This window comes from Triplophysa rosa, linkage group LG18 (assembly GCF_024868665.1).
Source record: "Triplophysa rosa linkage group LG18, Trosa_1v2, whole genome shotgun sequence".
NCBI lineage: Eukaryota > Metazoa > Chordata > Actinopteri > Cypriniformes > Nemacheilidae > Triplophysa > Triplophysa rosa.
Window position 1 is genome coordinate 1,137,326 of NC_079907.1, and position 21,796 is coordinate 1,159,121.

General features: G+C 37.2%; 2 protein-coding genes across 5 annotated transcripts; both read left to right on the top strand.

The window, feature by feature from the left end:
* Positions 1-3,321: 3,321 nt before the first annotated feature.
* LOC130569448 (legumain-like) lies at positions 3,322-10,789 on the top strand. Of its 3 annotated transcripts, XM_057359112.1 has the most exons (14): positions 3,323-3,557; positions 3,702-3,798; positions 3,988-4,085; positions 4,300-4,381; positions 4,450-4,535; positions 4,690-4,765; positions 6,509-6,571; positions 6,693-6,759; positions 7,209-7,327; positions 8,093-8,182; positions 8,332-8,529; positions 8,619-8,783; positions 8,872-8,939; positions 9,546-10,789. In XM_057359112.1, the coding sequence occupies exons 2-14, from the start codon at positions 3,724-3,726 to the stop codon at positions 9,595-9,597; spliced, it is 1,239 nt and encodes a 412-aa protein (XP_057215095.1). In that variant the 5' UTR covers positions 3,323-3,557; positions 3,702-3,723; the 3' UTR covers positions 9,598-10,789. The 3 variants fall into 3 exon arrangements, with proteins under 3 accessions (XP_057215093.1, XP_057215094.1, XP_057215095.1); XM_057359110.1 differs by lacking the exon at positions 9,546-10,789 and having other exon boundaries at positions 3,322-3,557; positions 8,872-9,536; XM_057359111.1 differs by lacking the exon at positions 9,546-10,789 and having other exon boundaries at positions 3,322-3,557; positions 3,710-3,798; positions 8,872-9,536.
* A 291-nt stretch (positions 10,790-11,080) lies between these two features.
* LOC130569449 (legumain-like) lies at positions 11,081-20,373 on the top strand. 2 transcript variants are annotated; one of them, XM_057359114.1, is made up of 15 exons: positions 11,081-13,453; positions 14,692-14,780; positions 14,932-15,029; positions 15,448-15,529; positions 15,609-15,694; positions 16,248-16,323; positions 16,601-16,663; positions 17,230-17,296; positions 17,415-17,533; positions 17,600-17,689; positions 17,815-18,018; positions 18,403-18,570; positions 18,690-18,757; positions 18,884-18,924; positions 19,054-20,373. In XM_057359114.1, exons 2-14 carry the CDS (start codon positions 14,706-14,708, stop codon positions 18,915-18,917), a joined length of 1,230 nt encoding a protein of 409 aa, XP_057215097.1. In that variant the 5' UTR covers positions 11,081-13,453; positions 14,692-14,705; the 3' UTR covers positions 18,918-18,924; positions 19,054-20,373. The 2 variants fall into 2 exon arrangements, with proteins under 2 accessions (XP_057215097.1, XP_057215096.1); XM_057359113.1 differs by having other exon boundaries at positions 18,884-20,373.
* The last annotated feature ends 1,423 nt before the right edge of the window (positions 20,374-21,796 follow it).

Below are 21,796 nucleotides of genomic sequence, written 5' to 3' on the forward strand. Positions count from 1 at the left end.
ACTCGCTTATAGAGTTATATAGTATAGCTTATAGAGTTTTGTTGAGTGTTATATTTTCCTATGATATAAGCAGGAGAACTGCTGGTTTACATAAAACTGCACAGTGACTTCAGGTGCTGTTTACTGTTGTCACGATTTGTTTACTAATTAGCTGATAGTTAAAACCTAACTTTCAACTTCAGCTCCTAATGGGCTGTACTCCACTTTGTGCCTGTCTAAAAATGATTTTTCTGTAGAAAGTGCTGAAATTATGAAAAACTCCAAACTATTAAATGCCATGGATGCATATTTACTCAGTTATCCCCTTTCTAGAGTGTGGGGTCAAAATGAATGGATAAGAAATAATTTATAAAGATGGCAGCATCTTTTTCCTTATTTTAAGATAGCTTTGTGCAAGTTGTTTTCAGTTGAAATATGATATAGATAATATCCTACTCTACTGTAAATGCCAATGGTGTCAGCTTTTAAAAAAAGGACTAACAAACGAGAGTGTATTTTACAAATGTATAGGATCATGCAATGTAAGTCGCTTTGGATAAAAGCGTCTGTCAAATGCATACATGTAAATGTATTTTGTCTAGGTTTTAACAGTTATCATAGTCAAAGCTCTTTTCATGCAGAAATGGATTTAAATGGGAGAGTTGAACAATGTAGACGAGTTATTTTTAACAAGTGAAAATGGTACAGTTTGCACATGAAGCCATTGTGTCGACACCAGCTGTGACACCACATCACAACACATTAGAAAAGTGATCTTTTCCCTACATTAATGGACACACATTTATTTAAGTGCAACACATTGCATCTGGTGTGAACATGGTTTAAGGAAGGTTGAGAAATGAGAATGTGATCAGGCAATGTAAGATAAACATAACTGATACAAATGAAGTGGATTGCTGGTTTGAGGAAAGTAGTGTCCTGTTTCCAGCCCCCTTAACTCTTGTTCTTCTCACAATTAACCCCCGTACAGATTTAAATGTTCCCTTATTTCCTACATGTACTGTAAATACAGCTTTGTACAAAATATTGATAGATCTTTAGATCTATAGATGTTTAATGCTCTCTCATTTGTAAGTCACTGCTGTTGGACTTTTGAGGCAGTCCTGCATGTTCAAAAATTTGCAAGAGACGTTTCTCCAAATTATATAGAAGTTTTATTATCAGATGTAAAAAGGTAACAAAGCTTTGGGTTGTCAGACGATCTCCTCACTCCACCACAAGCCAACAACCCAAATTATTCAAAAACACCCATATTTATTCAGTATGTGACGTCGTTCGCATCTTCTGACTCCTCCTGCCTTTTAAGGAGTGCTGCTCCCTTTCCACCAATCACCGTGAACCACGTATATCTGACTCCATCCTTCTTTCTTAGTTCCTGCAAAACAACATCCCCCCACAACACATGCCTCACATCCTGTGGTCAGTCGCCAGTCCTGAGGAATGTTCTCTAGAGACAGTTTCTTTTGGGGAGTGGTCTCCTAGAGACAGTTTCTTGTGGCCGGACAACATACCAACATTCTTAACATTCTTTTAGTAAAAAGAAAACACTCAATCATCTAATACTTTTAATTATGTAGCGTTGTTTCTTAATCCTATGATCCATTAAAACACATCACAACTCATGATTATACTTAAAACATATGCAGTGGATTGATTCATAACATTTCTTTTTTATGTGAAAAACACTCTTTGTGTGTGTGTGTTGATTTAGACAATTTATGGTTCCAACCCCCACTTATCCTGTCTCACCTCATCTGCCACAGTAACTTTCCACTGAGCAATACAGAAAGCACATGACAAAAGCACACAGCTTAATGATCTAATGAAAGAAAACACTTATTGATTATATTGATAATTAAATCATACTTTTATCTGAAAAATATTCCCACACTGCGTAAAAGCATTTGTTAATACATGCAAAGGTAAACAAATGAAACAATGTTGAAAGCAGATACGTGCCTGATATTTGAGAGTCTAAAAATACTGTTAAGGAAAACATTGCTATGGTGCAGTTTCACTTTTGGTTTTCAGAGATTCTATAAAGCTCTGAAAGACATACATTTATGAATTGAATGTATTCAAAGTGATACAGGGGTGTCATAGAAATATACTATACTGGTACATAAGAATCATTAGCATGCCCTGGTCACCTAAATCTGAAAAATAATGAATTGAAGATTTTTTTAGTTTAAAGTGATAGTTCAACCAAAAATGAAAATTGTCAGCATTAACTGTACGACTTCCTTTCTTCCACAGAACACAAAAGAAGATATTTTGAAGAAGGTTGTTAACTGGCACCCAATCGCTTGCATTGGTTTTGTGTCCATCCATACAACAAAAGTGAATGGGGTCCAGTGCTGTTCGGTTACAAAGTTTCTTCAAAATATCTTCTTTTGTGTTCTGCAGAAGAAAGAAAGTCATAACAGTTTTGAAATGACAAGAGGGTGAGTAAATGATGACACAATTTTCATTTTGGGTGAACTATCACTTTAAGGTTATGTTGTGACTTTAACATTGAATATCCCCCACAGCAGTGGATGCTACTTGGTCCAGAATGTCAGACCATGCTTCATATTTTTAAAACAATCAAAATTTATTTTAATTATATCCTACTGGTCTTGGCATATTGAATACACATGTACAGAGGCTTGAAATTTAGATGTGATACAGCAGATTTGAATTCTTTCTTGGTCGAACTGGAGGCAGTTGAAAATAAAGCTGCAAGCAGCATTGATTGGACCATTGCTGACACTCATTGATTGCTCATTGACACTCCATGAAGGAAAACTAAAAAAAAGAACAGGAATTAGGTTAAGCCAGGACTAGGCCTTAGTTAAATAAGTTACTAATGTGCATTTTGAGACAAAACAAGGGCACTGTTTTTTTTTTAAATGTGAGCTGTGCAAGCTGTTTTCAGTTTAGACAGCTCTAACTTTTATTTTAGTCTATAGGACTAGCCTAAACCCTGTACGGGAAACCACCCCTAGAAGTTCTACGATGCCTGGAAATGGTTGGTTTATGATCAAAACCCTAAAAAATGGGCAGTTGAGCCCATTAATTTGCTGCTGATAGGGTTAAAGGGCTCCCATTTGCCTGTTTTCGTGATCCTGGTTGTGTTTTTTTCTGTGTAATATAACATCAATCAATTGTTTGTTATTTTATTTTTATAAAATTTTTGGCAGATATTTTACCTCGATTGTTCACCGCTGTGCCTTGCCTCCTAGAAACGCTCTATTTTGTTCCTTGTTCAATGAAGCCCCTCCCTCTGGTTGAGGTTAAAATGGCTTGTTTGCATCTCTTATTTGCGAGTAAAATTCAGAAGAACAAACTGAACAAGCCAAACCCATAGTCTGTTCAACAGAAACAAAAAGCTTAATGTGGTTTGACTGGTTTCCATGAAACACTTTTTTTGGTTGCGTTTCCTCAAACAACATTCCGCATGAACATCATAAGTACTATGATTGGTTGATAGAAGTCACATTCTGTGTAGTTTTCATCAGTATATGTTTGATTGTTACGGAGCTGACAACGAGAGGATCATCTGACAACGGAAACGGGTATGAAAAAAACATGTAGTCTTGTAAAGACAAACAAGCTCTGAAAATGTTGTTTTACAACATACTTTTTACTTAAACATAATTACTGTATTAATATCATGAAAATAATTGTTGATGCATTACATTAACACACTGCTTTCTAAGTGAATTAGACTTGGTTCTTCAAATGGCTGCAGCAAGTGAAAAACATTGGGTAATGCTTGTCGCTGGTTCAAAGAGATGGAAAAACTACAGGCACCAGGTTTGTGGCATACGTAGATTTTTGGACTGGCAGTGTATTGATCTATTAACTAGTGCGTATAGTACTTTCTGCATTGCTAGCATCATGCCCTACCAGTTCAGTTATGCAGAGTGAAAGTGACTTGAGGAATGTTGTCACATGATGTTATTCCTAAAAGAGATTTTGATCTCCTCGATACCCCTATTTCAGGCCAACGTGTGTCATGCCTATAAGATAATGCATCAGAACGGGGTTCCTGACGATCAGATCGTGGTGATGATGTATGATGACATCGCTTATAATCCTAAGTAAGATATTTCCTGCAGCTTTTGAAAGTCATGTGGCTCATTGCAGATGACATTTAGATTTAACAACGTTCACGTGGATCATTTCTTTATTATGTTCTGCCATATAAGTCACCCCTGTCCAATATTACATCCAGTCTATTGGGATGCAAATGATGGGGGAATGAAAATCTGTTGCCAAAAAATGACCCACACGATGTTTAATCTGCCTCCACAGAAACCCTTATCCTGGAAACATTATCAATAAACCAAATGGGCCGGATGTGTATCCAAGGGTTCCAAAAGACTACACAGGAGAGGTAATCTTGTCATACACAGCAGATACATTTTCATCCTGTATCTGAGCACAATTCTGACGTTCTTACAGGATGTGACACCTGAAAACTTTCTGGCTGCACTCACAGGAGACAGAAGTGCCGTGAGAAAGAGAGGCCCGAAAAAAGTCATTACAAGGTTTGTTTGTAAGAAGTCTCGCTGTAACGTTATTTAAAAAGTCTTATTACATTTTCAGTTACAAATATAAAAAAAAAAACATGGCCAGTAGATAGTGAGATGGCCTATTAATTCTAGTTGACAATGAAAAAATAAAATCATTTTTTTCATGCAGTGACAAAAATGACACAATATTCGTTTACCTGACGGATCATGGAAGTCCAGGTTTATTTGGTTTTCCTAACAGCACTGTAAGTTTTATTAAGCTTTGTAAATATCTTTATTTACCAGTTACCGATCCTGACCATAAATTTTGGTGTGCAGATTCTGAAAAGTGCAGAACGACCTTTTTATCTGAAAGTGCCATAAACCATGGTGAATTTTCATGAGGGTGCCAGAGATTTTGTTGTTATAAGTAACTAAAATGTGACTTAAAAAAACAAGTGGCTGTCTCAAGTCTGCCCAGATGAGCATGCTGCATTTCCATTTTTCCATTGAAAAATGTGGGTTGCTTTTGAGCTCAAGACAGTAGAGCAGGGGTCGGCAACAGGCATTATTTTCATAACGGCTGGTTCTGAAATAGATCTGTCATGACAGCAACAGTTATTCACAATCACATCTTTAGTAATTTTGGCTTCAAAATAAAAGTACGAGAAAGTTTTTGCAGCAATGTTTCATTTGAAAATGAACTGAGAGCTTTTAGTTTGATAAGTTCTGAAAGACATTCAAAGGAGTCTGTCGATTGCTATACACACCTCTAAAATAGCTGTCATGAAATGTGTTGTATGAAAAAACAGCGACAACTTCGTTACAGATAAGACACCGGCTTTGCATTCACAAAACTAGGTAGGATAAACGCATAGTTGTCTTTCCATTCTTCTTTGTATGCCCTATTTTCACTGTCAACTTTCCTCTTTAGATTCTCTGATAGTGCCGTTTTCTCTCTTAGCTGGTAACATCACTCTGCACACGACGTAATACCTTACCCCAGCCAGCACGCAAAAATAATAATAATGCAGTTTAGTGCGTGAGGTGTGTTAGGCTACGTCAAATATTTATTACAATAAGTTAGGCTCCATTGTGTAACAAGCAAATTAAAATGATATCCATTTATTATTCACAATATGGAAAGAGGAAATAAAACATGCGTTGCATAAGAGAATGACTCAAACATGCCAATAATGGGCTTATTCAAGTCCTCTTGTATTTTTGTAGTTCATTTAATCCATTCCGCATCTTCCACGTATGTGTGTCAGCAAGGCGGTCTGTGTTGAAAGTCGGTGAATGAAGATACTTGCCAGGTTACGTGTCACTACTCTGCTTTATTAATTTATCCAGTGTAAAACCCGGACACCGCCACACAAATGTAGCTTTTTGTTAATGACTGTCCTACAGGATTTAACACAACAGATCACTGCCATTTACAAAAGACATTGTAACAGTCTGTCACTACAGGCTATTCTGCATTTTTCATCAATTAATTTCTTAAATGATCTTTTGACTATGTTCTGGCCCACCATTTAGTGGCGAAATTTTACTTACTTGCCGACCCCTGCAGTAGAGGCTGCCATTCTGCCAGCTATCAACCTGTCTGCCGGGATGTATCCATCCCATTTAAGGACTTGAAAAATATGTGTTGAATAATGCTGAACACAGTTACGAGTTTACAGTTTTTTAGTTGATGTGTTTGACTAAGTTTACAGTTCTATGTTTTTAAGGGAATTTTTATATTTTGGTGTCTCATCTGCTCAAATAATGTGTGGAAGCACAGTGCTTTATGAGAATTAGCATAATTTATATACCATTACATTTTCATTATTTAGCCATATGTTTATGATCAGCTTGAAAATGTACTCCTAAGAACTATTTAAAACTTCAACTCTTCATTTTTTTATTCTATGTCATAATGTTTGTCTAAATAGATACTGTAAGTAAATCAATGAAACAGCTTTTAACAGCTGATTTTGTCATCTACTTCAATCCTTTTTGTGCAGCTTTATGCCCATGATCTTATTACAGCGATCAAGAAAATGGTGAAAAATCACCAGTTCTCTAAGGTACAGAACATATAAAAGTGTATATACACCAAATAAAAAGTAGCCCCGACATGGGTGCTCCCAAAACACAAGCCTTTGTTACACCTCTGTAAAACCTCTCCAACCCTTTTGTGCGGTGCAGATGGTGATATATTTGGAATCCTGTCATTCTGGATCAATGTTCGCCCACCTCCCCAGCAACGTGCATGGTAAGAAAGAGGAATTACAGTAATTTATGAATGAAAAGACACATAGAGGACCATCAGGTAAAACGGTCCATTTAAAAGAGCATTGTCATATTTCTCCTTTATTAAATAAAAATAGTGGCAATCTGTATAGAAGTGCTATGGGTATAAGGTGAGCGTAGCAGGACTTCAAAGGGAGACTGTCTTCATACTAATATACAAAAAACATATACTGTACATTACATACTTGCCTTATGGAATATGGTATTCTCAGGAAATATGTACAGTACAGCAAGATATAACGCAAATAAATAACAAAAGAGAGTAAAAGGGCCAAAGAGAGGAAAGGAAAGTATAGGAAGAGGAAAAATAACTGTTTTTAATAAATAACATATTGCTCAACCATATAGCCATAGCAGTCAAAAGTCAGCAGTCATAATTTTGAGATTTTGAAATGAAAACTGTGCTTCTAGTATACGCAGTGACTTCAACTAAAGCAAACGAGAAGGGCTATGCCTGCTATCATGACCGTGTGAGGAAGACCTTTCTCTCTGATGAATTCTCAGCTGTTTGGATGGACTACAAAGAAACGGTTTGTCTTTTTGAATGCTCTGAGTCAGGGGCGGTCCTAGACCATATGGTGCCCTAGGCGAGCTTGACTGATGGCGCCCATTCCCCACGAGAAAAGAACCCCTGTCCAAAGAATTGCACATTTATTTAAACAATGATAATACAAACAATATAACAATATGTGCAAAAGAATAAACCTGTTCAATAATAAATATACAAAAAATAAACTTAACTTTAACAGTAGTGCAACATCTGAGAACAAAAAGTGCACACTAAAGAATCAAAACAAAAAATTAAACTAACAATAAAACATTGTGTGCAAATTTAGATACTGTAAAATGTGATTCATATAACCTATTAATCAAAATAGCTTTTGCCGTTTCATTTTCCGTAGCTGTAACCCGTCGACACACAGCCGAGCCGACCGACCGACTGCGCATCAGTGTGTGCGCTAGCATGTTGTGACCGCTAATTGACAGCTAAAGGTCACGTCAGAATTGTCATTTCTTTTACTTAAGTTTAATTTATTTTTTATGTCAAAGTATTGTTGTAGATAGAGGGATGGCAAAAACTGTTGAAAAAATTAAATAGACTTAATTAAATAAATACATTTTATTTATAAAAAATATTTTTTTTACTCGCCGCTTATTTGGCGCCTCTCACTAGTTGGCGCCCTAGCCAAGCGCCTATGTCGCCTGTAGGAAGGACCGCCACTGCTCTGAGTTGATAGTAGGATTGTATAAAATACAAAGAATACTATACAGATAATACATTTTTTATTTCTCAGGTTAACCTTGAAATAGTAACATTCCAGGATCAGTTTCACAATCTTCAGAAAAAGATGAAGAAATCTTGCTCCTGTCGCTTTGGAGACATGGTGAAATAAACGTTTGCAAAATTTACACAGTGACGCAGAATTGACCACGAATGAATTCTCACTTTTCTTGTAATCGTCACCATTACAAGGTATAACAGAAAGACATTGAAGTTTGACTTTTTTCCCTCTTTATTCTGACTTTCCTTTAGACGGTTAGTAAACGTCCAATCAGTGAGTTTTTGAAAAACACCCCTCGAAGACAGAGGAATAAACCTCAGGAGCTCGTGTTAACCGATTTGACTTCCACCCACGACGTCCCTTTCAAAATCCTAAATCACCGAATTGAAACAGAAACTGATGCAGGCAGAAGGCAAGATCTGATCAGAAAACTTGATGCTCTTCATCGGGTTTGTTTTCTATTCATTCAATACAGTACATTACATGTGTAACTTACACATTGAATGTCTGTGTTAATACATAAATCGTTATATTCCAGACTAAAGCTAAAATTGAAAGAACTGTTGAGGCTATCACCCGCTACTTTCCTAGTGTAGCTGAGGATGAACTGGATGGGGATTATAGTTCTGCGATTGATTTACAAGATTTTAAAACTGTAGCTGAGCATTTCAGGACAAGATGCTTTAACTGGCATGAGGAAGAGGTAAATAAAACAACAAAACGCCCAATGAAGTGAAGATTAAACCCTATCATTTATTGTTCATATTGTTTGTGTTCTCTCTTTCATTCAGTTTCAGATGACTTTGTCCTACATGCATGTATTTGCTCATCTCTGTGCGTGTGGAATTGAAGTAGAGAAGTATGTTTATCATGACACCATTCAACATCATTCACCAAAAATTGAAATTGACTTCCTTATGGATTTACTAACAAGTTCTTGGTTTTTTGATATTAAAGTAGTTACATATGCAAATTATACATTTGTTTTTTGACAAAATTCAGAAGCTGGAAAAACCAGTCCATCTTAAAGTGAAAGCACGGGGAACTTGAATTCACTTGTGAATTATGATTCCAGACAAGTTACATTAGTTTAGAAAAAGTATCAAATCAAATTTAACAATCTGATTCACAGATTCTCTAATTGTTTCTTAATGTGACCCTGCCTGTGAAAACCCAGGTGAAATGATTTTTAAGTAGTTTATACTGTTTTCTACATAATATCATCCTGCATAGTGTAAAGAACGTTCTGTGAATATAACCTTGATAAAAGATTGACATGATTAATAGGGAAATGAATAGTTGAAATCAAACTTTAATGCTAATCTCATGATGAGCTTCTGAGACTTAAGCCTGGTTTTCACAGGCAGTTTCATTTTTGTTATTTTTTGTTTATTTTTGATCATTATAAATGTGGTATTCATTTTAAATGTCTAATGTCTTTTAAATGAGTTTTTCTCTGTTGCAGAATCAAAGAGGTCATAACAACAGTCAGAGAAAGATCCAGTGTGTTCCCATAGCTTATAAAAGCGTGTGAAAATCAGACTAAATGAATCCTTACAATGTGTAGAAATAATGAAAGTTGCTTATGTTTAAAAAAGTCCAACCTGTGAGGGAATGTGCTCATGTATCAACCATAACTGTGGTTAAAAGAAGACCTTTTGCAGACCTTTTTTCTCACTAAAAGACTCATTTATTTTAATTCTTTCGTATCTTTCAGCTAACGCGTCTATTAAATCAGGATCAGTATAATCGTCTCGCAGTTGAACACACTAAGTTTCATGCCATTGGATTAGTGTAGTGCTTTTACAATACATAATGTTCTAAACACAAAAAAAATGCCTGCTATATTTAATCACACTTTCATGAGTTTGTAAGTATGTGCTCATCTGAAAATTACTCGCTGTGCAAGTCAACAAAAACTTTCTAAAATTATTAGAAAGAAAACAAAGGGCTCATGTTCTCAGGGAGGAACAAATTTAAAGGATCATAGACAAACAAACAAAACGAATGAGCAATTCAGTTCTGTTTAATATGAACAAATAAAAAACACACTTAAAAAATAAACGTAACAATATTTTGACTTGCTTCACGATACCTTATGCATCATTTAATGTTAAAGAGTCACAGCTTATTGTAAAGTTTGCTGGTTCGTATGAACACAAACAGAATCTTAATTTTAATATACACTATTGTTGTCATAATATCAGAACACACAGTGACCGGAAACCAGTTCACACCTGATGTGAGTGATTAAAACCGTAGATACTCACTTGCTTAACATGAAAAGAAATAAAAAAACAGGTATTGTTAAGAGATTAGTCCTGGTTCCACCCCCAAACCCAGCACATATTTTACGTTGCTTTTATCTTGTCTACTGCTACAGTATTCATATTTGACCTGTAATTCACCTGCATTTGATTGATCTGAGTCATGTATTTTAGTCATTTGTTCTATCTTTGATCTCTGATTGTTAATATAAAAAATGAAAACAAGTATATTAATTGTAATCAATGAATAGATTGTTCTCACTGTTATTAGACAACAAGAGCAAGACAATACAGAACGATAATAGTGAGATCACACACAATACCATTTAAAATACAATAAAATGACAATTCATGCAGATTGATTCATCTCATGCCAAACACACAAATTAAAATGATAGATGTTCGATATTTATAGTAGCTTTATATAAATTGTAACAAAATATCTGCTCTGGACAAATATAAATAAATCATATTGTTTGTGCAGCCCTTTAATTTATGCCACAAAAAAATCTATATTCATTTAACTGAAGGTTTTGTATTACCCATAATCATGATGTGAATGTTTATTTTACACATGAGTTGAAGGTCTGATCTCTGTCTGTGTCGCTCAGCTGCTGAAGTAAACACTTTAAATCTTTCACATGGAAGGAAGTGTAAATGGTGTATGAATATTAAATTAGGCTATAGCAGTACATTTTTCAGTGAGGTTTCCCGATTAAACAGTATCAGTATCGGTATATGTGAATCTGATTGGCTGGTACAGACTTTTCATGTCAGAACGCTCAGATGTCAGAATCATGTGTTAGTGTAGTTGTTGTGTAACAGTTGTCCTGTTACTATTGTACCAGAAGCTTTCTCAGTACAGCTTGGTCATTATTCCCATCGGCGTTACAGGGTGCTCTAAAAGGAGGGGTGAAGAGGAAGTAAAAGCTGGAAGTTCACTCATCGACTTTCAGCAGGCCACTTGTCTCATGGTGTTTTTGCCTTTGTGACCCTTTGAGGAACTTTGTAGTTCTAAAGCTCATTTTGAAAGTACAAAATGGGAGTTTATTCCCATCTACATTTTAACTGAACTTGTTGTCAAGCAACCATGTACTTCATTCTTTGATGTGAAAATGACCCTTCAAGTACCTTTCCATGTCGTTTCATTGTCCAATCGAGAATGCAAAACGCAAAATGTTTGGTTCTCAGCTTAACCGTGCATTCTTTCAATGGACTGTTTCTGAAACCCTTTTGGAACCTGTTAGGGCTTTGTTTATTGGTGGCTAATTGAATTTGTATGTTGTGTAACTTCGAGGTGAAATTGGTCTGCTTGGTTCCTCTTTCTAAAATGTATAGACAAGGTAAAAGTCTGTGTTACGGGGGGATGTGTGGCACTTACAGCCCACTCTGGCTCAGAGATGCTCATCCACAGCTGGAAGATGGAGCGATCACACGACACGTCTGTATGTCCTCATGGAACGGCTGTGGTTGTGAATCTCATCTCATACGAGTCAAAGCCTGTCCAGGAGATTATTATGTCTATGAGTTTGTCAGACCAACACAGTGTGCTGCTTACTGTGCAGGTAGAACATTTACTCGCATGCACTTTGATTGTTAAAATTTCTGGGTTTAATTGAAAAATGATTGACCTGAGAGAGCTCATTTGACTCAGATTGGCGTGCCAATAAGCAACCCAACAACCAGAGACAGCACCTTAACATCAATCCTCATAAACTTGAAAAGGGATCAGAGGGAAATCTCTAGTCTAGATCATAACATTGCTACAACAAGAGGGTGGGATGTTTTTCTTTTACCTGGAGGGTTGACAAATACTGCAGTCTTTGAGCATCATGACTAGTAACCATTTCGCCTAGCAACCGCTCATGCCAGTTATATCTCAAAACCATTAAGACCTTGTGTAAGTGTAACGGAGGCCAGCAAGAGAGAGCTGTGCGAGTAAACATCACTCCCCGACCAAAAGAGGTGCTCTAGCGACGGACACTCGTGGCTGCGGTCTTTAGCCTCCTCGTTAGAGCGCCCGTCTCCCAGGCCCGACCGACCTTGTTTGCGAGTAGGACCGGTTTCAGAAATGCACCATATATTTAATCTATCTCTGTTATCTTCTTTTAGCTGTGACTGACTCATGTCCTTTACTCAACTGAACTGAAGATGAATGGTGTGGAGAGAGAAATTTTGTTTACGGCTGTTTCTGTAAAGACTGCCAAACCAGATCTGAAGCTCACTCCTTTGGTTCAAATCAACCCTCCACAGTATTTTTTCTGTAATTATTGCCCTTTGATCTCTATCTCGCTGTCAGCAGTTTGAAGCTGGGTTTCTGTGTTCTACATCTCAATGACCCCAGCTGAAGAGGAACCATCCAGAACAGAAGAGTGCAGTTTCACTTTGATGATAATGATCAGATCTTACACTACTTTCCTAGCCCCCCCCAAAAAATCTTAGCTTGGTATACTGTGATAGACTGACTGAGACCAGTTGTACTGCACGTATGCATTGTTGTTCTTTTGTTGCACAAATTTCTTCTACTGTTTTCCCTACTTTATATGTCGCTTTGGATAAAAACATCTGCTAAATGACTAAATGTAAATGTAAATCTGTGGTACTAATCTTGTGGTAGGATCCAATACAAACATACACTCTTAATAAAGGTGCTCCAATCTTTTGCGCCAAGAGTTTACTAATTAACACGCTGCCATGGCAGGTGCACAAAGTTCAATTTTCTGGTTTTTATATAAATTAGGAAAGGATGATGAAATGATTACACTGCACTTGACTTCTTGTAGTGTCGAAAGATTTTTTCTCAACAAAAACTTTTTTCACCTTCGAACACATCTGCCTTGTCATGTAAATGGTTTGACCATATTTGCCTTTTTTTCTTAAAGCTTTCCAGGAATCAACTCTTCTTATTTGATCTGTGTCATCAGAACATCACGAACATGCCTTTATGTCTAGTTTCACTTGTTTTTTCCTAGAACATTAAATTTGGATGGTAGCCTGTATATAAACCCTTACATTGTGGTGTTTGAGAAACGCTTGTGTCTTCATTCACAGTTCTTGTTAGAGAGAAATCTCTGGGTCTAAACAAAAAGAAGTCCCAACACCACCGGTAAGATTAGGTTTTCTCTTTTTCTTCCTCTTGGTAAGGGTGCTTTATCGAGTTTGCATTTCATTCAAATGATGATCCTGCGAACGTAATGCTTGAGACAATTCATTGAAAGTTTGCAACTGATTCTTTTTGTTGTGTTTGGTAGTGGTCCATAGGTGATCTGTACGGACCCCTTTTTATATGTAAAAAGTGTCATAACTTTCAGATTAAATGCCACAAGAAGCATGTTCTAGTTCATTATTTTATTGACATTCAAGTTTTATTTTGTTCTGTGTGGTTTTTAAAGATTGACCAGTGTGAAAGAATGAAAAATTAATTAAAATGAAATTGTTGTTGAACCAAGCAGCAAAAAAATCCGTAAAAATAGGGCACAATATACTGTTTTAATATGAAGTAATTTTCCGCATTCATTTTTACAGTTGTTTTACCTGTATCTTAATTTGACATTTTGCACTGCATTAAATTACATTTTAGCATTAACGGAAATGTCCGTAAAATGAAGGAATCTGTACTGGTAATTGTCTGCAGTTTATCCGTTTTTTACGGGATTTGTTTTTCAGTACATATAGCTAATTTTACCCTTCATGACAGCTGTGAGGAGGGTGATCGTTTTTACAACTCACCCGTTTAACTTATATTAAGACTTAAAATTCTGCGAACTAGGGGCGTGGCCACTTAAATGACAAGTGGTTTCAGCAACCAGGTACCTCAGCTCCAACCACGTCCCGCCTCTTTGCCCATTCTCGATTATCTGGGAGTGACGTGCTGCTAAGAAGGCGACGGCTGGCTCCGCCCACTTTAAGCTTCAAAACAGCACCTCAGAAACCTACGGGTGAAGTCACGGACACTACGTCCATGTTTTATACAGTCTATGTGTTGCATATATTAAGTATTTCATCAAGAAATGAAACACATTGTTATTGAGAAGGACAACGGTGGATATCAGATTTATTTCCCGGAAGCCGAGTATACATAAAAACAAATATGAAACGCGTTTCTGGTTGTGTTTCCTAAAAAAGCATTTATGTGATCATCGTACCTCTCTGCTTTTAGGAGGTCATGTCAGTGTAAGAACTATGACTGCTTGATATCGGTCACATTCTGTGTCTTCAGTATATAAAGAATCGTTTTTTAAAGTGAGCTGTTTTGAGTGACAGTTGATCAACAGTTCGCTGAAAATATTACTGTGAATATTACACTTGTTGCATTACATTGACACTATTTTCTACCTGAATTAGGCTTTGCTCTTGAAATGGGTTGCACAAATGGAAAACAGTGGGTAATGCTTGTTGCTGGTTCAAAGACATGGGGCAATTACAGACACCAAGTATGTGGCCTACAGTGACTTTTCTTATGAATATGTGCCTTCACTGTGAATCAAGCCATTGATCTTAGCGTTCATGGCACCTCCGTGCTCCATGTTGTTGCCTGATGCTACAGTTTGTACAGAAATCTCTTCTTTGACACCTCCATTTCAGGCCGACGTGTGTCACGCCTATCAGATAGAACATCAGAATGGAATTCCTGACGATCAGATCGTGGTGATGATGTATGATGACATCGCTAATAATGATCAGTAAGAGATTCATGCACATTTTCATTGCTGATGTACATTAAGAGCAGATTTAACACAACAATCACATAGATCTTTCCTGTCATGCTGTACCACTTGGTAATAAAACATCTCATTGAGGGAAAAAATTCAAGGCTTAAGACTAAAATAAATGTTAGAGCCGTCTTATCTGAAAATAACTTGCCCTGACGTTTCTTAAATTACATCTGTGCCATTGTTTAGTCTCAAGATGCACACCAGTTATGGTTTTTCTAAGACATTTTTATAAATGAATATCCTAATTTAACTGAGCTCTTGAGTCCTGGCTTACGCTAAGCCCTGTCTGTGAAACTGGGCCCAGTGTATTAGCAACACACATGATGGGTCATAAAAGTGTTTTGCCCGAAAAATGACCCACATAATGTTTAATCTGCCTCCACAGAAACCCTTATCTTGGAAACATTATCAATAAACCAAAAGGAGCGAACGTGTATGCCGGGGTTCCAAAAGACTACACCGGAGAGGTACAGTAATGTTCTTTTTGTCAAACACAAAGCAGATATTTTGATCCTGTATCTCTGCTCAATCCTCACTGTATTACAGGATGTGACACCTGAAAACTTTCTGGCTGCACTCAAAGGAGACCAAAGTGCTGTGAAAAAGAGTGGGCCGAAAAAAGTCATTGCAAGGTTTGTCTGATTGTAGTCAATTACAGTTCTGATGTTAAAGTCCCAGTGAAATTAAAAATGACTATTCTTATTTTATCATGAAATATTGCTGCGTTTATTGTAAATAGTTTATCAATGTGGGTCATTCTCTTTATAAAAATCCTGTGTCCTCATAAACTTCAGTTAAAATCTGAAAATGCACTTCCTTCCTGTAATGACAATCCATCGTAGATGACGTATGTTAGACTGTTTGGGCAGAGCATCCGTTAACTCCTCCCCTTCAACTGTCAGTCTGCTGCCAGTTTCATTTCAAAACTCAAAGTCTGTTTTTATACGTCATCCAATCAAATCGCAGAAAAAGACGAAAGCCACGCCCACTAATTTTCTCATTGGAAATTCCACTTCACTCGCAAATGTCAAAATATGGAAGTAAAAACGATCGCAACTTCCGGTTCACAGGGACTTTAATAATAGACAGAATAATGAAATTTTTAATTTGTTTCGTTTTTAATGATAGTGAAAATGCAATTAAATAAATCTCTGTGAATAAATGTAATCTTTTGGTGTCACACAGTGGAGAAAATGACACAATATTCGTCTATCTGTCAGATCATGGAGCTACAGGCCTATTTAGTTTTCCCAACAGCTATGTAAGTTTCTTTTTACCTCTAGGGTTAAAAGTATATTGGTATTACGTATCTATAACCACAAAATAATGTGTGGAGCCAAAGTTCTTTATAAGAATTTCAAATCAAGAACTGGAATCATTCATATAGCTATCAGTAACTTTTCATTATTGTCCAATATTTTTATGATCAGCTTGGAAATGCTGAAAAAAAAGTGTAAATAGATTCATATTGAAATAAAGCATTGTGCGGTATTTTACTGCTTATATTGTGACGATATAATTCCATTATTTTCCTGCAGCTTAATGCCCATGATCTTATTGACACAATCACTCAAATGGCAAGAAATAACCAGTTCTCAAAGGTAAAGTTTATATACACCAGTTAAAAGTAGTCCATGTATGGGTTATTTTCATAGAACACCAGAGGAGTTCTATGAACTCAACTTCCATTTATAAAACGGTCAGTTCTGGTCCTTGATTCTGATTGGCTGAGCGGAGTTCTAAGCCGTTATAAAATACCTCAATATATAACGGCTGACCACATAGCCTAAATATCATTTTATTTACTTTATTTTATGAAACCTTGCTAAGCATACTCCGCTTCGCGTCGTGCCACAACGCCCTTAGCTGTTGTAAAATGCACTGTAACCCACTGCTTCTTGGGGCTTATTGCTTTAACCTAAAATCCCGCTGTGGTGAGATTTTTAATGTTGTTTATATGTCTTTGTGGTGTTTTTCAATATGCTTTAAGACAAACCATGTTCAAATTCATTACTGAGTGTTTTCTCCACCAAAGACCGTTTAAAAAAATGTCGATTGAAACAGCCCCGGTTTATATTTTTTAAATATTTTTATTCTCCCAAATTAACTTTTAAGGTTTTGTAACACCTCTAAACACCTCACCAACTCTTTTTCTTATGTGGTGCAGATGGTAATATATATGGAATCCTGTCATTCTGGATCGATGTTCACCGATCTCTCAGGTGAATTTCATGGTAAGAAGGGGTTTCGTAATAAACTGTAATGAAATTGGTGGGGAATAATGCCCAACTGTAGAGTCAAGTAGCAGTTTTGTTCCGAGCACAGATAGTGAGTATGCAACTGTGTTTCCAGTGTACGCAGTGACTGCAGCGAGAGCCGATGAGAACAGTTATGCCTGTTATTTTGACACTGTGAGGAAGACCTATCTAGCTGATGAATTCTCAGCTCGTTGGATGTACTTCATTGAAACGGTTTGTCTTAGTAAAGAATTATGCTAACAAATAAGACTGTAAATAAAAGTATTTTTTATTTTTCAGAATGACCTTAAAAATAAAACATTCCGGGATCAGTTTAGTTATCTTCAGGAAACGATGAAGGGATCTCACTCCTGCCGTTTTGGGGACATGGTAAAAACATTTTAAACTAATAAATGAAACACTAAATTCACTTTCTTGTTATTGTCACCAATACAATGTATATAGGATGACATTCAGATGAGGAATTCATCAGTATTGGGATGTCTTTTCTTTAGACAATTGGTGAATGTCCAATCAGCGTGTTTTTGATTAACACCCCTAAAACAGTTCGAGACAAGACCAAAGCCGAGGGGCTCAAGTTAACTCATCTGACCCCTAGCCACGAAGTGCCATTCACAATCTTGGAGCACCGAATTAAAACAGAAACTGATGAAGTCAAGATACGAGATCTGATCGGAAAATATGAAGCTCTTCATCAGGTTTGACATCGTTTTAATACAGTACATCATATATTTAACTATCAAGCTCAGATGTTCTATACAGCTGTGTGTTATTGGATGACAAAAAATCCTCAAAACCTCATGAGCTGTTAACTAACTAAAGCTTCGGAAGGTAACCTAGACGATTTCCGACAATTAAAAAAATATCTAACCAGTAGTCCCAAACCCAAGTTAATGTATATATGTTGGAACAAATCTAGCAACAAACTATGAATGGCTTGTTGAACTGAACATTGTTGCTCATGCCACGATCGTGTTCGAACATACGGTTATACCAGCATCTTTAAAATCCTTTCAAATTAATTTGAAGTAAAATGTTTATTTTGAACATGCTTTCTGATTGAGATCATCATTATGTTACAGACTAGAGCTAAAATTGAGAGAACAGTTAAAGCTATCAGTCAGCGTTGCTTTCCTGGCGCTGTAGTTGAGGATGGTCGAGGTGAAGATTATTCTCGGATGGATTTACATGCGTTCAAAACTGTCGCCGAGCATTTTAGGACAACCTGTTTCGACTGGCACAAGGAAGAGGTGAACAACACAATAAACATACATTCTAATTCAATTATGATGACATGAAACCAACTCTCTGTCCCTCTCAATTATTGCGTATATACTGTAAATCTATATTCTCTCTCTTTCACACACAGTTTCAGTTCGCCTTGTCGCACATGCATGTATTTGCTCGTCTCTGTGCACGTGGAGTTAAAGCTGAGAGGTAAGTTCATCACTATTCAACACCATTCACTCAAGTTCTTGTTTGGTATAACTGAATAGTCTGCCTTAACTTATGTTTTATCTTTAATGTCTTTTTCAATGGCTAAATGAGATTTTTCTGTTACAGAATCATAGAGGTCATGACATCCGTCTCCAGTTAAAGCCCCGGTGTGTTCTCACTGAACAACTACCTTCACTAAGAGCTTATGAAATTTAGTCTCGTCCTTAAATTTGAGTTAATGGATATTCTTGTTCTGGGACAACTCGTTTACATTATGTGATGTTTTTTTCTTAAAGGTCTAATCAGACGAGCACTTTCAACAAGATGGTATGATTTATTAGGGTCTTCATGAAATGTCTGGAACATATTTTGCTTAAAAACACTCAATGGCTGTGTAAACAAAACCCTTCTTGCCTCGTCAAAAACAGCTATGCTCGCAGCAACCCGTTTTGGTGCATGTCTCTTTAAATGATGATGAGTTACAGCGAACCCCACCCCCCTTCTGTCCGGCGTGTCAACACAACACACGTGTAGTGGCAATGGTTTAGCTAAATGATATTTCCTGAATTCCTCTGCGGTTAGTTTCATCTTAAACGTCTCAAATCATTCGTCCGGAGACAAAAAAATAAGTCACTCACAACAAACAGCTAATGCGCTTGCGTTGTTTATTTAAGAGTGAATGGCACCTTTCTTGTTTAGAGTGTACCAGTGCTGTTTTAAGGGATAGCTCACACAAAAATGAAGCTTCTTTTATTTATTCAACCTCATGTCATGACATTTCTCAAAATATCTTTTGTGTTATCAGAAACAATAGTAATGTACTGGTTTTTGAACCACATGAGGCGGAATAAATGATGAAAGCCTACACGATCAGGATGATTGGCTATGCTTCAGCAATAGGAATGACCAATTGTTCAATCCTGTCTTTAATCCTATGTCTTAAAGTAAGATGCCACATTGTCTAAAGAGCAAACAATATGCATACAAAGCAAGCCTATATGTTTCCATGCAGAAATGGAGTTGGGAGGGAGAGGTGAGCAAACATTTTGTTTTTTGAAAATGAAACCATTCTACCATTTGCACATGGCGTTACATTAAGTTCCTCATACTGTATCTCTGAGACTGTAGCCTAATGCGCCTTATAACCAGTGTAAACATTAAACATCACTGCTTTATGTTCGAGGATGATTGAGAAAGTATTCAGGTGTACTGGAAAACAAGCATGCAGGTTTAATTGCTGTTGTTTATCTTTTGCCTACTTCCTATGTAAACACAGGTTTATAGACTATAGCTCTTTAGACAAAGTTTTAAATGCTCTTTCATTTGTCACTTTGGATAAACACATCAGTCTACTAATAAATCATGTTAAATGTACCTCTATTGATTTAAAGCAGCTGTACATGAAACATATTGACTATAAGCAAAACATTAAAGTTACACAAGTAAAAAAAAGTGAACACACACAGAATACGCACACAGGTTCATACACACGCACATGCATAAAACACAACTGCACATGCACAGAGCACAATATACACACACACTGACACATGCAAGCACGCGCACAGTGCCTAAGACTTCTGTAGGTGACTGAATTTATCATTGTACAGTATTTATCAGCCAAGTTTGGGATGATCTAAGTCAGCTTTTCCTGCAGCTTCATGCCTATGATCTCATTGAAACCATCAAGGGAATGGCGAGGGAATCGGAGGGATAACAAGTTCTTAATGGTGCATACAAACTTTTATATACACAAGTTAAAAATTGTCCTGGAGGCTAGTGCAGGGACAGGACAGGACGGTGCTCCCAGCCAGGGGAATCAGGGGGACAACGGAGGATCTGGGAGCTCAGGGGGCATAGGGGGTTCTGGCTCAGGGACGGACGCTGCAGCCATGGAGCTGGGGCACCACGGATGGTCTGGGAGCTCAGGGGGCCTGGGCGTGGAGGAGGAGGCGGTTGTCCTGGCCACTGCGAGGCTGCTGGAAACAGCCAGGACAACCGCTGCAAGGAGGTGCTTCCCATGGACTGGCCACGACAGCGTGGGTATAATAGCCCTCCCCATTTATTTAGGAAATCCTGGGGTGCACACGCAGCCACGGCGCACGCCAGCACCAATGCCACAATGGCCACTGTGGTGGACTCCAGGGAGGGCTCTCGAGACTTGGAAGACTCTGGGGGCTCTGAGAGAATTTACTCGTGTTTACTTTAAAGGGGTGTTCACATTATGCTGTTTGAAGCTGGTTTTCCAGCTCATGTTCTACATCTCAATGACCCCGGCTGCACAGGAACCATCCAGAATGGAAGAGTGCACACTCAAAAAAATGAACAAGGAAGGTTGTGCACTTTACATAAAATGTTTATATTCAGTTTACTTATAATAATTGTATTTGTTGACTTGAAATGTTTTTTTCTATTAAGGTCCACGTAATTATGTCTCAACTTGACTCTACAAAATCTTAACGCGTTGTCTAAACACAAACCATTTATGTTAAGTAAAAAAATCTTACATCCAGAGGGTGGCAGTATAGTGCGACGCCAACTGCCACGAAACCCCAAAGAAGAAGAAAAGCAAGACGCGCAATGATATTTGACTCTGCACACCTGCATGATCCCCTGCAAAGCTTTTCCTCGATTGGATTTGACAGAAGGACGTCTTATATTTTTTACAGCTGGTAAAGGTAGGTGGATATTTGTTTTTCCTCCAGTACCGATCTTTTTTATTAGTAAGTTTTAGAGAGTTCTAGGGTCTTAGACATGCTGAAGTAAGCATGCTAGTTTAGACACGTGGCGCAGGTTGGTCCGCTGCATATATCCATTATTTGGGCGAAAAGAAAGATAGTTAATGGATTAATGTTATCCGTCGCTACGATGGATTTCCGTTAACTGGAGCGAGTTGGATTTTTTTCCGTCCATGGCAGGGTTCCTGTCTGTCCTTAATGTTTTATATTAACTTTTCATAATTTTAAGGCTGTAAATAGGATTACATTTCTCAAATAGTGTAATATATTTCTTAATTTGAATTTGAAAAGATGAGGTGTA

Coding starts and splice junctions, on each gene's coding strand:
- LOC130569449 (XM_057359113.1), top strand. CDS start 14,706: ATGGGTTGCACAAATGGAAAACAGTGGGTAATGCTTGTTGCTGGTTCA. Junction 15,530..15,608: donor CAAAAGACTACACCGGAGAG/GTACAGTAATGT, acceptor ACTGTATTACAG/GATGTGACACCTGAAAACTT. Junction 18,758..18,883: donor CGTGGAGTTAAAGCTGAGAG/GTAAGTTCATCA, acceptor TTTCTGTTACAG/AATCATAGAGGTCATGACAT.
- LOC130569448 (XM_057359110.1), top strand. CDS start 3,724: ATGGCTGCAGCAAGTGAAAAACATTGGGTAATGCTTGTCGCTGGTTCA. Junction 3,799..3,987: donor GGAAAAACTACAGGCACCAG/GTTTGTGGCATA, acceptor CCCCTATTTCAG/GCCAACGTGTGTCATGCCTA. Junction 4,766..6,508: donor TTGGTTTTCCTAACAGCACT/GTAAGTTTTATT, acceptor CTTTTTGTGCAG/CTTTATGCCCATGATCTTAT.